This window comes from Rhinoraja longicauda, chromosome 2, assembly GCF_053455715.1.
Source record: "Rhinoraja longicauda isolate Sanriku21f chromosome 2, sRhiLon1.1, whole genome shotgun sequence".
NCBI classification, from domain to species: domain Eukaryota; kingdom Metazoa; phylum Chordata; class Chondrichthyes; order Rajiformes; family Arhynchobatidae; genus Rhinoraja; species Rhinoraja longicauda.
Window position 1 is genome coordinate 109678 of NC_135954.1, and position 17881 is coordinate 127558.

Here is a 17881-nt window from a genome sequence, read left to right on the forward strand (position 1 = left end):
ATCAGGTTTGTGAGACACGACCACCCACGTACAAACCCATGCTGACTGCCCCTAATCAGCCCTTGCCCATCCAAATGCCTGTATAACCTATCCCTCAGAACACTCTCCAGTAACTGACCAACTACAGATGTTAAGCTCACCGGCCTATAGTTCCCAGCATTTTCCCTGCAGCCCTTCTTGAAAAGAGGCACAACATTTGCCCCCCTCCAGTCTTCCGGCACCTCTCCTGTATTTAAGGACGACTCGTAAATTTTAACCAGGGCTCCCGCAATGTCCTCTCTAGTTTCCCACAATATCCTCGGACATATCTGATCAGGCCCTGGAGATTTGTCTACCTTCAAACACGACAGCACCTTCAGTATTTCTTCAACGGCAACACTGACTGCTCTCTAGACACCTCCAATGACTGCTCCAAGTTCCTCCATCCTGCTGTCTTTCCCCTCGGTAAATACAGAGGAGAAATACTCATTGAGGACCTTGCCCATCTCCTGTGGCTCCACACAGAGGTGACCGCTTTGATTCCTGAGAGGTCCCACTCTCTAGTTACCCTTTTCCCCCTTATGTATTTATAAAAATCTGTTGGGATTGCCCTTTATGCCAGAGCTATCTCCTGGCCCCTTTTTGCCCTTCTGATTTCCTTTTTTAACTTTGCTCCTTAGTACCACACCTGGCAGTCCCAGTTCCCCAACACAGCGTTTAACAGCTGCACTTGGATACAATGCTTACAGGCGTGGTCTGTGCCCACAGGTGTGATTCATGCCCACGGGCGTGATTCATGCCCATGGGCGTGGTCAGTGCCCATGGGTGTGGTCTGTGCCCACAGGTGTGATTCATGCCCACGGGCGTGATTCATGCCCCTGGGTGTGGTCAGTGCCCACAGGCGTGATTCATGCCCACGGGCGTGGTCCCTGCCCATAGGTGTGGTCAGTGCCCATGGGTGTGGTCACCAGCAGGTTTCCTCACTGCCCACATCCAGCAGGAAGACCATTGCACCTTTCCACCTGCCGTCACGTGCGCTGAACCTAGAAAGAAGGTTTCTAGGTTCAAAGAAAAATTGTTTACTGTATGTCACGTTATTATTTGTGAGCAAAGCACCAAGACAAATTCCTTGTATGTACATACTTGGCCAATAAAATGTATTCATTTATTCACACCAGGCGGTAACTGTCCTCGTCTGCTCAGTCACCTCACCAAAGACTGGTGTGAAGAAGGGTCTCAACCCAATACCTCACCCACTGCTTCTATCCACAGATGCTGCCCGACCCGCTGAGTTACTCCAGCACTCTGTGTCTACCTGTTGCTCCATTAAAGCCAATGAGCCGATGTTGATCAAATTATCACCCAACCGATCCAGACTCCTGCTCTAACTGGAACTAACTGGCTCCAACAATCCATGGGCCAGCTTCTGTCTGCATATTATCCCTACCCCTCCATTCCCTGCTCATCCAAAAGCTTCTTAAAAACCACTGTCATCTATAAAATATCATAAAAAAATAGTGTCACAGAAACAATGGTTGCACGGTGGCACAGCGGGTAGAGCTGCTGCCTCACAGCGCTACAGACCCGGGTTCCATCCTGACTACGGGCGCTGTCTGTACGGAGTTTGCACGTTCTCTCTGTGACCTGCGTGGGTTTTCTCCGGGATCTTCTGTTTCATTCCCGCACTCCAAAGATGTGCAGGTTTGTAGGTAAATTGGCTTTAGTATAAATGTAAATTGTCCCTAGTGTGTGTAGGATAGTGTTAGTGTGCGGGGATCGCTGGTCGGCGCGGACTCGGTGGGGAAGAGCCTGTTTCCGCACTGTATCTCTAAACTAAACTAAAAACAATTGTGTCAATGGGGAAAAGGGATGTTTGGTGTCAAAATGTTGCAGACTTACATTAATAAATGTATTTTTCCTGCAGGATTTTCAAAAGTAAAGTTCTTTTAAATAGCTAGAAGTTTATTATGTTTCTATTAAATTAATAGATGCTGTATGTTACATTATTTAATAGAGTATTTGCACTCAATAGAAGGGATTGTTGTTAACAAAGTAACTGTAATGGCCTTTTGTGGGCAAACTGGCAGTAGTGGTGTCGAGGATGCTGGTTTAAATCGAAGGTAGACTCAAAATGTTGGAGTAACTCAGCGGGTCAGGCAGCATCTCTGGAGAGAAGGAAGAAGGGTCTCAACCTGAAACGCCACCCATTCCTTCTCTCCACAGATGCTGCCTGACCTGCTGAGTTACTCCAGCACTCTGAAACGTCACCTAACCATGTTCTCCAGAGATGCTGCCTGGCCCGCTGAGTTACTCCAGCACTCTGAAACGTTACCTGTCCATGTTCTCCACAGATGCTGCCTGGCCCGCTGAGTTACTCCAGCATTTTGTGTCAGCCTGTGGTGTCTGATTACTGCAGGAACGTTACATGGAAACAGGATTTAATTTCTATGACAGCTTTTCTCTGCTTATCAATTTCCAAAGTAACGTTCAGCTTCTGCAATGAAACAGGCAGCCTGCGTCTGCTTAGTACATGGCTAGTACCCAAGCAAGATCACATTGCAACCAAGGCAACCACGTAATGTGAACAGTGTTCCCTGATTCTTCAATCGCATCGCATCCAGTTTCACAGAGAGATGCTGCCAAACGCAGGCAGGTGGGACTTGAGTAGATGGGGCATCTTGGTCGGCGTGGACAAGTTGGGTCGAAGGGCCTGTTTCTGTGAATCACGGTGGTGCAGCGGTAGAGCTGCTACCTCACAGTGCCAGAGCCCCGTGTCGATCCTGACTACGGGTGCTGTCTGTACGGGGTTTGTACCTTCTCCCCGTGATCGAAATGGCGGGACTTTCATATGTTGAAAGACTGGAGCGACTAGGCTTGTATACACTGGAATTTAGAAGGATGAGAGGAGATCTTATCGAAACATATAAGATTATTAAGGGGTTGGACACGTTAGAGGCAGGAAACATGTTCCCAATGTTGGGGGAGTCCAGAACAAGGGGCCACAGTTAATAAGGGGTAGGCCATTTAGAACTGAGATGAGGAAAAACTTTTTCAGTCAGAGAGTTGTGAATCTGTGGAATTCTCTGCCTCAGAAGGCAGTGGAGGCCAATTCTCTGAATGCATTCAAGAGAGAGCTGGATAGAGCTCTTAACGATAGCGGAGTCAGGGGGTATGGGGAGAAGGCAGGAACGGGGTACTGATTAAGAATGATCAGCCATGATCACATTGAATGGCGGTGCTGGCTCGAAGGACCGAATGGCCTCCTTCTGCACCTATTGTCTATTGACCCGCGGGAATTTTCTCCCAGTCTTTCCTCCCACACTCCAATGGCGTGCAGGGTTGTTGGTTAATTGCCTTGGTAAATGTACAAATTGTCCCTCGTGGGTGTAGGATAGTGTTAGTGTGTTAGCGGGGATCGCTGGTCGGCGCGGACCCGGTGGGGAAGGGCCTGTTTCCGCGCTGTATCTCTAAACTAAATCTTCCACACACCAATGACATACAGGTTTGTAGGTTAATTGGCTTGGTGTAATTGTAAATTGTCCCCAGTGTGTGTAAGATGGTGTTAATGTGTGGGCATCACTGGTTGTTGTGGACGGTGGGCTGAAGGGCCTGTTTTCGTGCTGTATCTCTAGAAACAAAAAAAACCTAATCACGCATTATAACAGAACAAACTGCAAGGTCTTTGTTGGGAATGTGAAGATTGTCCCAGACGCTGCCTGAAAGCGTGATTATGAAGCGTTTACATCAGTCGGGGAGGAATTGCAAGCTATGAATGTGATGTTCATCTGCTAATCCATTGGCCTTGAGCGGGGGGGGGGGGGGGGGGGGGGAGTGGTGAAAGTAAGTCTGGATTCTGTTGCCATGTATTGACACTTGAAGGAGGCTCACTCACTCGCCCAGTTGTATTAATCTCGTCACTGAGTGCATTGCTGTGATATCTCTTCCCTCAGTATAGGGGTTCTCATCGCTGTAGCACTTGCAGCTTACAATTATACCCTGTAATACTGTGTTAAGTTGAACATAATGCTATATTATATTTCTGCCATTTGCAGCAGCAGTTTGATTTCACCTTGTCTTTGTTTGCCAGGGCGCGGTACCTAAAGGGAATGCCACTAAGGAATTCATTGAAAGTTTACAGTTGAAACCGGGCCAAGTGGTGTATAAATGCCCCAAGTGCTGCAGCATCAAGCCGGAACGTGCACATCATTGCAGGTAAAACAATCTCACCTGGGTCTTGTCACCAGCAACACCAGCAACAATCTCACCTGGGTCTTGTCACCAGCAACAACTCTCCCTGCTTCACTGGCCTACAAACACCAATTGCAAGAAAAAACCCTCATCTAATATATTATATTTATTATAATATAAATATATTATTTAAATAGGGAAAATTCATTTAGAGTTATTGAGTCACACAGTGTGGAAACAGGCCCTTCGGCCCACTTACCCACACCGACCAATATGCCCCATCTACACTAGTCCCACCCACCCACACCGACCAACATGCCCCATCTACACTAATCCCACCTTGCCCACACTGACCAACATGCCCCATCTACACTAGTCCCACCTGCCTGTATTTGGCCCATATCCCTCCAAACCTGTCCTATCCATGTGCCTGTCCAAATGTCGAGTCATACAGTTACTTAACCAGCTACAAAATGAATAAAACGTCTATGTTGATTAAAACCTTCTCATAGAATGATTATGTGCTGCATCTTTGGGGGAGCTGGGCGGTAGGACGGTGGAGGTTTGTAGATTAGCAAGTCACCAGTCTGCGGGAGGCACAAGGAACAGAGTGGGAAATACTGACCATATAAAGCTGCAGCACATCGGGGCAGGACACAGTTCCTGGCCACTCTGCTCTGGGGGGTCATCGTGACGTTCGGTTTAAGTGACGTACTTTACTCAGTAGTCCGGGATAGAATGATGAGTCAATCAAATTAGATGTCCCCCTGACAATGTCCTGGCTGTTTCTGGTGTCTTTCCATTAGCAGAGTAACATTGACCTTCACTTTTTCCCAGTAGCTTCAATCTCTCTGGCATCCGTCCATCTGTGGGAGATGGTGGTGTGGCTTGGCGTTGTCCTGCTTGGAGAGGGGGATTTGTCATCTGTGGTTACATTTCCTTGCGTGACTGACGAGGCCTATCCGTGTCCGGCAGATCCTTCCACAGCTTCCGCACCACCCGACATTAAACCATTTCACGCCTCATCCCTCCCCCAAACATCACGGCCTTCCCTCGGGCGAGTTCTGTTCCCCCAAACATCACGGCCTTCTCCCAGTGAGTGGGTTCCCCCAAACATCACGGCCTTCTCCCAGTGAGTGGGTTCCCCCAAACATCACGGCCTTCTCCCAGTGAGTGGGTTCCCCAAACATCACGGCCTTCTCCCAGTGAGTGGGTTCCCCCAAACATCACGGCCTTCTCCCAGTGAGTGGGTTCCCCAAACATCACGGCCTTCTCCCAGTGAGTGGGTTCCCCCAAACATCACGGCCTTCTCCCAGTGAGTGGGTTCCCCCAAACATCACGGCCTTCTCCCAGTGAGTGGGTTCCCCAAACATCACGGCCTTCTCCCAGTGAGTGGGTTCCCCCAAACATCACGGCCTTCTCCCAGTGAGTTGTGTCCCCCAAACATCACGGCCTTCTCCCAGTGAGTGGGTTCCCCAAACATCACGGCCTTCTCCCAGTGAGTGGGTTCCCCCAAACATCACGGCCTTCTCCCAGTGAGTGGGTTCCCCCAAACATCACGGCCTTCTCCCAGTGAGTTCTGTTCCCCCAAACATCACGGCCTTTCCCCAGTGAGTGGGTTCCCCCAAACATCACGGCCTTCTCCCAGTGAGTTCTGTATACTTCACAGCTGGGGACTGACCCATCACTGACCGCTGCTGACCACGGGTCTCCACAACCACGGCCATTCCTCCCTCCAGGCCCGGCACATGTGCAACTGGCTGTTTCCCTATGGTTTCCATCCACTCTAATCTTGTAGACTACCATAAGTAATATGAGCAGAATTAGGCCACTCGGCCCATCAAGTCTACTCCGCCACTGACACAGGCGGGGGTTTGCCAAAGGCCTTGCTGAAATACATCCTGGTTTTTCTGCTTCCGCTGAAGGATGAAAGTTCTTATATCTTGCCCTTCATAATCTTCTATATTTCTATCAAGTCCCCTCTCAGCTTCCACCACTTTGAGGAAATCAAAGCGAGACTAATCAGAGGGAATCAGCTCAGCAGCTCCTCCAGTGCAGTCAGGTCCGCTATCTGTGATTAACCAATGCATCTTCATGCCATTCTATCATCTCTCTGCCCAGGCTCCTGAAAGCAAGTCTGACTTTCAGCGCCCTGTGGACTTGTACACCAATGTTGCTGTTTGTTACTCCCCAGAGCCCAGCCATTCATTCTGCTACGGCCCCAGCTAATTAGTCCTCCCATTTTCTCACACTTACCAGGATTGAACAACACCGTGGCACAGCTGTTAGAGCCCCCTACCTCACATCACCAAAGCCTGGCTTCAAGCCTGACCTTAACCTGCCTGTGGTGCTGTCTGTGTGGAGTTTGCATGTTCTCCATGTGAGCATGTGGGTTTCTTCCAGGTTGTGTGGTTTCCTCCCACATCCCAAAGACTCGCAGGTTGGTTGGTGAATTGGCCACAGTAATTGTGGCTCAGTGTGTGTGGGTGAGTCTGTGTGTGTGGCTCAGTGTGTGTGACTCAGTGTGTGTGGGTGAGTCGTGGTATCATAGTCACTGTGCAGTAATTGTGGCTCAGTGTGTGTGGGTGAGTGTGTGTGGGTGAGTGTGTGTGGGTCAGTGGGTGTGTGTGGGTGAGTGTGTGGGTCAGTGGGTGTGTGTGGGTGAGTGTGTGTGGGTGAGTGTGTGTGTGTGTGGGTGAGTGTGTGGTATCATAGTCACTGCAGAAACTGTCCCACTAGTTCATCATGCCTTTGTTGCCTGTTGCACACTAATCCGTTTAGTTTACAGACACAGCGCGGAAACAGGCCCTTCGGCCCACCGAGTCCGCACCGACCTGCGATCCCCGCACACTAACTATCCTACACATACTAGGGACAATTTACTTCATACCAAGCCAATAACCTACAAACCTGCACGTCTTTGGAGTGTGGGAGAAAACCAGAGATCTCGGAGAAAACCCGCACAGGCCACGGGGAGAACGTACAAACTCCCTACAGACAGCACCCGTAGTCGGGATGGAACCCGGGTCCCTGGCTTTGCTTATGCACCAAACCTATGCTTTGGTGACGTGTATTTACCCAGATGCTGCTTAAATGTCTAAATTTGGTCATGCAGCACAATCCTGCCCAAACATCCTCTGTGTAGAAACATTGCCCTCTTCACTTCCCTCCTCTCACCTTGAACCTCGACACGTGTTCTTGCTATCCCCAACATGGTAAACAGATCGATCGTGTCTCTTTCTACCTCCTTCCATCCACAGTAAACAAGCCAGCCTCTGCAATCTCCCCAGAACTAATGTTCAGTCCAACATCTTCACGCTGCCTCAGAGAAGTAGCCAACATTGTCAAAGACTTGTCCCACCTCAGTCATCCCATCTCCCCGCTCCTGTCCAGCATAACATACAGAGGCTTGAAAGTGCGCACCACCAGACTCAGGAACAGCTTCTTCCCCTCTGTTATCAGGCTTGTGAACGGCCCTTCCATGAGCTAGGGTACTGTCCCATTCACCTCTACCCCATTGCGGACATTGGACTTTGTCTGTGATGCTACAATGCTGAGAACTACATTCTGCACTCTATCTTCCCTTTGTATTTGAGGTTAGCTTGATTTAAATACATTGGTGGCATTTTAAAGACATGGACATGCAGGGAATGGAGGGATATGGGTTATGAGGGAAGAGTTGGTCTTGGCATCATGTTGGGCACAGGCATTGTGGGCCGAAGGGCCTGTTCTTGTGCTGTACTATTTATTGTACAGTTTGGATAACATGCAAAACAAATCTTTTTACAGTATCTTGGTGTATGTGACAATAATAAGATTTAGCTTTACCTAAACCTAAACAATAAACATTACTTTAGAGGTACAGCGCGGAAACAGGCCCTTCGGCCCATCGAGTCTGTGCCAACCAGCAATTACCCCATACACTGGCACTCGTACACTGGGGACAGTTTACAGTTTACAGACACCAATTAACCTACAAACTGATACAGCTGGGTGGTGGTGTGAACTGTGAGGAAGATGCTATGAGGTTGCAGGGTGACTTGGACAGGTTGTGTGAGTGGGTGGATGCATGGCAGATGCAGTTTAATGTGGATAAGTGTGAGGTTATCCACTTTGGTGGCAAGAACAGGAAGGCAGATTATTATCTGAATGGTGTCGGATTAGACAATAGACAACAGGTGCAGGAGTAGGCCATTCGGCCCTTCGAGCCTGCACCGCCATTCAATGTGATCATGGCTGATCATTCTCAATCATTCTCAATCAGTACCCCGTTCCTGCCTTCTCCCCATACCATAGAAACATAGAAAATAGGTGCAGGGGTAGGCCATTCGGCCCTTCGAGCCTGCACCGCCATTCAATATGATCATGGCTGAGGCAGAGAATTCCACAGATTCTTTTCCTCATCTCAGTTCTAAAGGAGAAAGAGAGGTGTGTGGCTTGACGATAAGCCCAAAATGAAGGTGGGGAGCCAGGTGTTTTGGGAGGGATTTTATTAGCTGTTGTTCTCTTGTCCAGTCAGGTCTGCAAGGGAACGATCGCGCCTAAACCCCTGCCCTTTATCCCTGAAGTCCATTCCCATGCCGAGGGGTTCGATAGTGGAATAGCCCGACCCTTGGGAGCCACTACAGGTGCAACGAGACCTGGGTGTGCTGTACATCAGTCACTGAAAGTAAGCATGCAGGTACAGCAGGCAGCAAAGAAAGCCAATGACATGTTGGCCTTCTTTGTGAGAGGATTTGAGTTTAGGAGCAAGGAGGTCCTACTGCAGTTATGCAGGGCCCTGGTGAGACCACACCTGGAGTATTGTGTACAGATTTGGCCTCCTAATTTGAGGAAGGACATTCTTGCGATTGAGGGATTGCAGCGTAAGTTCACCAGGTTAATTCCCAGGATGGTGGGACTGACATATGATGAAAGAATGGAGCAACTGGGCTTGTATTCACTGGAATTTAGATGGATGAGAGGTGATCTTATAGAAACATAAAATTCTTAAGGGATTGGACGGGCTAAAGGCAGGAAACATGTTCCCGATGTTGGGGGAGTGAAGAACCAGGGGTCACAGTTAAAAAATAAGGGGTAGGCCATTTATGACTGAGATGAGGAAAAACCTTTTCACCCAGAGAGTTGTGAATCTGTGGAATTATCTGCCTCAGAAGGCAGTGGAGGCCAATTCACTGGATGTTTTCAAGAGAGAGTTAGATTTAGCTCTTAGGGCTAAAGGAATCAAGGGATATGGTGAAAAAGCAGGGTACTGATTGTGGTTGGCTCGAAGGGCTGAAGGGCCTACTCCTGCACCTATTTTCTATGTTTCCATGTCTTTGGAATGTGGGAGGAAACCGGAGCACCCGGAGAAAACCCGCGCTGTCACCGGGAGAACGTACAAACTCCTCATAAACCTAATCCTAACTCCTTGTGAATCTCCTGTGCCATCACATTGTCGTCTTGTGTGGTGACACCATAGAGGTGTTTTATAAAGCTTCAGCATGTGGTCCCAGCAGGAACCGCCTTGTCCGTTTGTGCTGCCTCTTTCAGGCCGTTCCCCAAGGCTATGTTCATCCTCATTCCCGTGGTGTGTCTCACCCTCGTACAGTCACACACACTTACCACAACTACATTCCATTTGCCATTACTCCACACAATCTTTGCTTCATTCATTTATTGTCATGTGCAGCTAGACGCAGCGACACGCTGTGTGAAAGTGAAAAGTTTAATGCGCTTTGTGAAAGTGAACAGTTTAACGTGCTTTGTGAAAGTGAAAGGTTATTGCACAATATAAGAGCTCTGTTGATGGTAACACTTTACCTGGGACAGACGATTTGTTAACAGTGAGGAAAGATGAGGGAGAAGTGGATTAAATTGGCCATGCGTAATTGGTGCAGTGTGGAACCAGATCTGCTGCTGATCCATAACGTCTGGGGATAAATGGGAACCCAAGACTCAGTTGGAAGATGTGAGTGGATAAATCGGCAAGATTACAGGCAGCATGTGGGCAGGGTGGTGAATCTGTGGAACTCTTTGCCACAGAAGGCTGTGGTGGCCAGGTCAGTGGATATATTTAAGGCAGAGATAGATAGATTGTTGATTAGTATTGGTGTCGGGTGATGAGAAGGCAGGAGAATGGGGGTAGGAGGGAGAGACAGACTAGCCATGATTATTGAACGATTGGCCTCATTCTGCTCCTGGAACATGAAATGTAAGGTTGTCCACGTAACAGAGGAGCCTGAATCTTGTGTGTCTTGTTTACTCGGTTCCTGCGTGATGCCCCCTCGTTCCATGCTTTCCTTTCCAAAAGGCTCTCTCTCAATGAAGGGTTTTCATGGAGTCAATTAGTTTCCAGTTAAGACTAGCTTCTAATTACCGATTTGTTTGATTACATTCATTTAACCTCCCTGGCTGTTTAGCACGCAACAAAAGCTTTTCACTGTACCTCGGACCATGTGACAATAAACTCAACTCATTGGATTAGAACTTGTGTCGTAGGGTTAACAGTGACAAGACCCCCAGCGCCTGTGACCCGGCACCCCGCCCCCCTGACCATCGGCAGCATGCTGTGACCCCCGGCGCCCTGTGACCCCCAGCCCCTGTGACCCCCGGCACCCCGCCCCCCTGACCATCGGCAGCATGCTGTGACCCCCGGCACCCCACCCCCCTGACCATCGGCAGCATGCTGTGACCCCCGGTGCCCTGTGACCCCCAGCCCCTGTGACCCGGCACCCCGTCCCCCTGACCATCGGCAGCATGCTGTGACCCCCGGCGCCCTGTGACCCCCAGCCCCTGTGACCCGGCACCCCGCCCCCCTGACCATCGGCAGCATGCTGTGACCCCCGGCGCCCTGTGACCCCCAGCCCCTGTGACCCGGCACCCCGTCCCCCTGACCATCGGCAGCATGCTGTGACCCCCGGCGCCCTGTGACCCCCAGCCCCTGTGACCCGGCACCCCGCCCCCTGACCATCGGCAGCATGCTGTGACCCCCGGCGCCCTGTGACCCCCAGCCCCTGTGACCCGGCACCCCGTCCCCCTGACCATCGGCAGCATGCTGTGACTCTTTGCCCGCCAGCCCTGATGCGCATCTGTTGGAGCAGCTGCCTCACAGCTACAACAGTCCAGATTAGTTTACCGAGGTACAGTGAAAAGCTTTTGTTGCGTGCTAACCAGTCAGCGGAAAGACAAAACATGATTACAATCGAGCCGTCCACAGTGTACAGATATATGATAAGGGAATAACGTTTAGTGCAAGGTAAAGCCAGTAAAGTCCGATCACAGATAGTGTGAGGGTGACCAAGGAGGTAGATAGTAGTTCAGCACTGCTCTCTACAGGCCCCTGCTCGCTGCTCCCACCTCCCCAAAACGTACAGATTTGTAGGTTAATTGGCTTCAGTAAACTAGTAAATTGTCCTTGGTGTTAGTGTGCGGGCGATCGCTGGTCGGCGTGGACTCGTTGTCTCCATGCTGTATCTGAAGTGTAAAGGATGTCGGGTGTACACACTGGAGTGGGCATCGTACAGCATTTTGATTAAATAACTCGTGTATGAAATGTTCAATTGTCTTGCAGTGTATGTAAACGTTGTATCCGCAAGATGGACCACCACTGCCCCTGGGTCAACAACTGTGTGGGAGAGAATAACCAGAAGTACTTTGTGTTGTTTACAGTAAGTACTAGTGTGAATGTGTGTGTGTGTCCTCGAGCCTCTGGACACACTACTCTGACTAGACTCTGTGTCATTGTCTGCTCTGCTCTACTCCAGCTGCATTCCTAGACCTACATGATGCACGTGTGAATGCCCAACACGTGTGAATGCCCGGCACGTGAGCCTGCCCACCACATGCCATGAGTGAGGGGACTCTGAGCGTGGCTTTTCACAATCAGTTATATGGCACAGAAACGGACCCTTTGGCCCATCAGGTCCATGCCAGCCTTTTGCCCATTTGCCCACATTGGGTCCATACCTTCTACACTGTGCCTATTTAAGTGCCTGTCTAAATGTCTCTTAAACATTGTGACTGTCTGAATGCATCACCTCATGTGGCAGTGAGATCCAATTACTCTGTAAAACAAAACACTTCTCCATTCAGACCCCCTTTGGAAACTCCTTCCTCGCTTTTACTCCAGGGAACAAAAGTCCAATCTTGTCTCTGAGACAGGATTTACTCCCATGTGGAAGTGAGTGGGTAATTGAGGACAGCCAGCACGGCTCATCAACCTGAGGTTTTTGAGGAGGTGACAAAGGAGATTGATGGGGTGGGTGGGGGGCTGGATTCTACATGGATTAGCAAGGCTTTAGATAAGGTTCCTCATGGGGGGCTGATCCAGAAGATTCAGATGTATGGGATTCACCGTGACTTGGTCGTATGGATTTGGAACAGGTTTATTCACAGAAGACAGAGGGTTGTGGTGGAAAGTAGATATTCAGGCTGCAGGTTTGTGACCAGTGAGGTTCCACAGAGACTGTGCTGGGACCTCAGCTGTCTGTGATGTGTATACATGACTTGGATGTAAATGTAGATGGGTTGGTGAGTAAGTTTGCTGACAACACCAACATTGGTGGAGTTGCAGACAGTGAGGAAGGCTGTCAGAAGATACAGCAGGATGTCGATCAGCTTCAGAAACGAGCGGAGAAATGGCAGATGGAGTTTAACCCGAGCACGTGTGAGGTGTTGCACTCTGGGAGGTTGGATGTAAGGAGAGAGTATATAGTTAATGGCAAGACCCTGAACAGCATTGATGTGCACAGGCATCTTGGAGTCCAAGTTCATAGCTCACTGCAGGTGGCAGCGCAGTAGACAGATGGTAAAGAAGGCATGTTGTAGCTTGCCTTCATTGCGAGGAGTGTAAGAGTCAGGAAGTCATGATGCAGCTTTACAGGACTTTGGTCAGGCTGCATGTGGAGTATTGCGTGCAGTTCTGGTCACCCCCATTACAGGAAGGGTGTGGAGGCTTTGGAGAGGGGGCAGAGGGGGTTTACCAGAACGCTGCCTGGATTAGAGGGGTTCAGCTACAAGGAGAGGGTGGATTAGAGGGTGTGAGCTACAGGGAGAGGTTGGACAGACTGGGATTGTTTTCTCTGGAACATCAGAGGTTGAGGGGAGATGATGGAAGTGTATAAAATGATGAGAGGCGTAGATAGGGTAGACAGTCAGAACCTTTTTCCCAGAGTGGAGATGTTCAACACTAGAGGGCAGCTATAAGATGAGGGAAAGTTTCATGGAGATGTGCGGGCAAGTTGTTCTACATGGATGGTGTTGGGAGCCTGGAACGTGCAGCCAGGGGTGGTGTTGGGAGCCTGGAACGTGCAGCCAGGGGTGGTGTTGGGAGCCTGGAACGTGCAGCCAGGGGTGGTGGTGGAGCCTGGAACGTGCTGTCAGGGGTGGTGGGGGTCTGGAACGTGCTGCCAGGGGTGGTGGTGGGACCTGGAACGTGCAGCCAGGGGTGGTGGTGGGGCCTGGAACGCACGGCCAGGGGTGGTGGTGGAGCCTGGAACGTTCAGCCAGGGGTGGTGGTGGGGCCTGGAATGTGCAGCCAGGGGTGGTGGTGGGGCCTGGATCGTGCAGCCAGGAGTGGTGGTGAATGTAAATCCTGTCCCTCACCATCTGGTCCATCCACCTCGCCTTCACTGCCAGCAGGCTGACCAGCCTGGACTTCCCAAACCTCACCACTGCCCTCTTACAACACGGACAACATTTCCTGTCCTCCTGCCTCTGGCAGCTCACCTGCAGCTCACCTGACGTATGATGTGCTATCATGTCCACATCCCTTGGCTCTACACATCTTTAGTTGTAGAGAAACAGCATGGAAACAGGCCCTTCGCCCCACCGAGCCCGTGCCGAGCAGCGATCCCTACACACTAACACTATCCTACACACTAGGGACAATTTACCGCTTTTACCAAGTCCAAATTAACCAACAGACCTGCACATCTTTGGAGTGTGGGAGGAAACCGGAGCACCTGGAGAAAACCCACGCAGGTCACGTGGAGAACGTACAAACTCCGTACAGACTGTGGCCATAGTCGGGATCTGTGGCGCTGTGAGGCAGCAGCTCTACCTGCTGCACCACTGAGCCTCATCGAGTACCCTTCTGGTCACTGATGGGACCTATACCTATCCCACAATGCTGGCATTCATTTCAAGAGGGCTTGTATACAAAACCAGGGGTGTAATGCTGAGGCTTTAAAAGGCGATGGGCAGGCCACATTTGCAATATTGTGAGCAATTTTGGGCCCCATATCAGAGGAAGGATGTGCTGGCTCTGGAGAGGGTCCAGAAGAGGTTTACAAGAACGATCCCAGGAATGAGTGGGTTAACATATGATGAGTGTTTGTCGGCACTGGGCCTGTACTCACTGGAGTTTAGAAGGATGAGAGGGGACCTCATTGAAACGCACAGAATAGTAAGCGGCCTCCACTAGTGGGAGAGTCTAGGACCAGAGGGCACAGCCTCAGAATTAAAGGATGTTCTTTTACCAAGAAGATGAGGAGGAATTTCTTTAGTCAGAGGGCGGTGAATCTGTGGAATTCATTGCCACAGACGGCTGTGGAAGCCGTCAATGGATATATTTAAGGCAGAGATAGATAGATTCTTGATTAGTGCAGGTGTCAGGGGATATGGGGAGAAGGCAGGAGAATGGGGTTAGGAGAGAGAGATAGATCAGCCATGATTGAATGGCGGAGTAGACTCGATGGGCCGAATGGCCTAATTCTGCTCCTATCACTTATGACATAGAAACATAGAAAATAGGTGCAGGAGTAGGCCATTCGGCCCTTCGAGCCTGCACCGCCATTCAATATGATCATGGCTGATCATCCAGCTCAGTAGCCTGTACCTGCCTTCTCTCCATACCCCCTGATCCCTTTAGCCACAAGGGCCACATCTAACTCCCTCTTAAATATAGCCATTGAACTGGCCTCAACTACCTTCTGTGGCAGAGAATTCCACAGACTCACCACTCTCTGTGTGAAGAAATGTTTTCTCATCTCGGTCCTAAAAGACTTCCCCCTTATCCTTAAGCTGTGACCCCTGTGACCTTCTGATCTTCCTTAGCTATCCTCTTGCTTCTAATGCATTAATGATTTATTAATTGAACTGTTTGAGTTTAGTTCATTGTCACGTGTACCGAGGTATAGTGAAAAGCTCTTGTTGCGTGCTAACCAGTCAGCGGAAAGACAATACGTGATTATAATCGAGCCGTCCTCTATATACAGGTACATGATAAAGGGAATAACGTGAATGACGTTTGTGTTTGTGTCGAGGATGTGCCCATTCACTCCTGTATGTGGCTGTTTACATTGAAACACAACACCACTATCTGACTCAACGCCAAACTGGCAGGTTTAGGTTCTCATTGCACCGACTGATCAGGCTGTCGTTTGTATTGCAGATGTACACAGCACTGATATCTACACGCACCGACTGATCAGGCTGTCGTCTGTATTGCAGATGTACACAGCACTGATATTTCTACATGCACCGACTAATCAGGCTGTCGTTTGTATTGCAGATGTACATCGCACTGATATCTCTACATGCACCGACTGATCAGGCTGTCGTTTGTATTGCAGATGTACACAGCACTGATATTTCTACATGCACCGACTAATCAGGCTGTCGTTTGTATTGCAGATGTACATCGCACTGATATCTCTACATGCACCGACTGATCAGGCTGTCGTTTGTATTGCAGATGTGCATCGCACTGATATCTCTACATGCACCGACTGATCAGGCTGTCGTTTGTATTGCAGATGTACACAGGACTGATATCTCTACATGCACCGACTAATCAGGCTGTCGTTTGTATTGCAGATGTACATTGCACTGATATCTCTACATGCACCGACTGATCAGACTGTCGTTTGTATTGTAGATGTACACAGGACTAATATCTCTACATGCACCGACTGATCAGACTGTCGTTTGTATTGCAGATGTACATCTCACTGATATCTCTACACGCCCTGACCATGGTGTGCTTGCACTTCCTGTACTGCTTTGAAGAGGAGTGGCTGAGTAAGTCTCTCACACACAATGCCATTGGGTTGTTGTTGGTCTATTTTCGAGTTAGAGGGAATAGCTATTAAACCTTGGGCATTAAGGTGGTGTTAGTTTCATGCACCGTAACCTGTGGCTACCAGGTTGCCCGTTGTTGCCATGTTACCTGTGGCTACCAGGTTGCCCTTTGTTACCAGGTTACCTGTGGATACCAGGTTCCTGTTACCTGTAGTGTAACCTGTGGATACCAGATGACCTGTAGTTACCAGGTTACCTGTGGCTACCAGGTTGCCCGTTGTTGCCAGGTTACCTGTGGCTACCAGGTTCCTGTTGCCTGTTGTGTCACAGAAAATAAGTGCAGGAGGAGGCCATTTGGCCCTTCGAGCCAGCACTGCCATTCATTGTGATCATGGCTGATCATCCACAATCAGTAACCCGTGCCTGCCTTCTCCCCATATCCCTTGATTCCACTAGCCCCTAGAGCTCTAACTAACTCTCTTTTAAATTCATCCAGTGATTTGGCCTCCACTGCCCTCTGTGGCAGAGAATTCCACAGATTCACAACTCTCTGGGTGAAAACGTTCCTTCTCACCTCAGTTTTAAATGGCCTCCCCTTTATTACAATAGACAATAGACAATAGGTGCAGGAGTAGGCCATTCAGCCCTTTGAGCCAGCACCGCCATTCAATGCGATCATGGCTGATCACTCTCAATCAGTACCCCGTTCCTGCCTTCTCCCCATACCCCCTCACTCCGCTATCCTTAAGAGCTCTATCCAGCTCTCTCTTGAAAGCATCCAACGAACTGGCCTCCACTGCCTTCTGAGGCAGAGAATTCCACACCTTCACCACCCTCTGACTGAAAAAGTTCTTCCTCATCTCCGTTCTAAATGGCCTACCCCTTATTCTCAAACTGTGGCCCCTTGTTCTGGACTCCCCCAACATTGGGAACATGTTATCTGCCTCTAATGTGTCCAATCCCCTAATTATCTTATATGTTTCAATAAGATCCCCCCTCATCCTTCTAAATTCCAGTGTATACAAGCCCAATCGCTCCAGCCTTTCAACATACGACAGTCCCGCCATTCCGGGAATTAACCTAGTGAACCTACGCTGCACGCCCTCCATAGCAAGAACATCCTTCCTCAAATTTGGAGACCAAAACTGCACACAGTACTCCAGGTGCGGTCTCACCAGGGCCCGGTACAACTGTAGAAGGACCTCTTTGCTCCTATACTCAACTCCTCTTGTTACGAAGGCCAACATTCCATTGGCTTTCTTCACTGCCTGCTGAACCTGCATGCTTCCTTTCATTGACTGATGCACTAGGACACCCAGATCTCGTTGAACTCCCCCTCCTCCTAACTTGACACCATTCAGATAATAATCTGCCTTTCTATTCTTACTTCCAAAGTGAATAACCTCACTGTGTCCCCTGGTTCTGGACTCCCCCAACATTGAGAACATTTTTCCTGCATCTAGCTTGTCCAGTCCTTTTATAATTTTATACGTCTCTATACATTTTATACGTCACCTATGGTTCCCTGTGGCTACCCAGGTTCCAGGTACCTATAGTGGGTGCTGACAGATTGTGTTCCTCTGTGACTAGAGTCCCAGTGCAGGGGGCTACAGTGTGGCTGTGACTAGTCCCAGTGCAGGGGGCTACAGTGTGGCTGTGACTAGTCCCAGTGCAGGGGGCTACAGTGTGGCTGTGTGACTAGTCCCAGTGC

General features: G+C 49.7%; 1 protein-coding gene across 4 annotated transcripts in view; it reads left to right on the plus strand.

Annotated features, from left to right (window-relative positions):
- Positions 1–17881, plus strand: part of LOC144601494 (palmitoyltransferase ZDHHC3-like) — a 60671-nt gene that overhangs the window by 11695 nt on the left and 31095 nt on the right. For all 4 annotated transcript variants that reach the window (XM_078413697.1, XM_078413687.1, XM_078413716.1 and 1 more), the window contains exons 3-5: positions 4067–4191; positions 11720–11816; positions 16089–16170. In XM_078413697.1, the coding sequence (XP_078269823.1) occupies positions 4067–4191; positions 11720–11816; positions 16089–16170 (304 nt within the window). The remainder of the gene's footprint in view (positions 1–4066; positions 4192–11719; positions 11817–16088; positions 16171–17881) is intronic.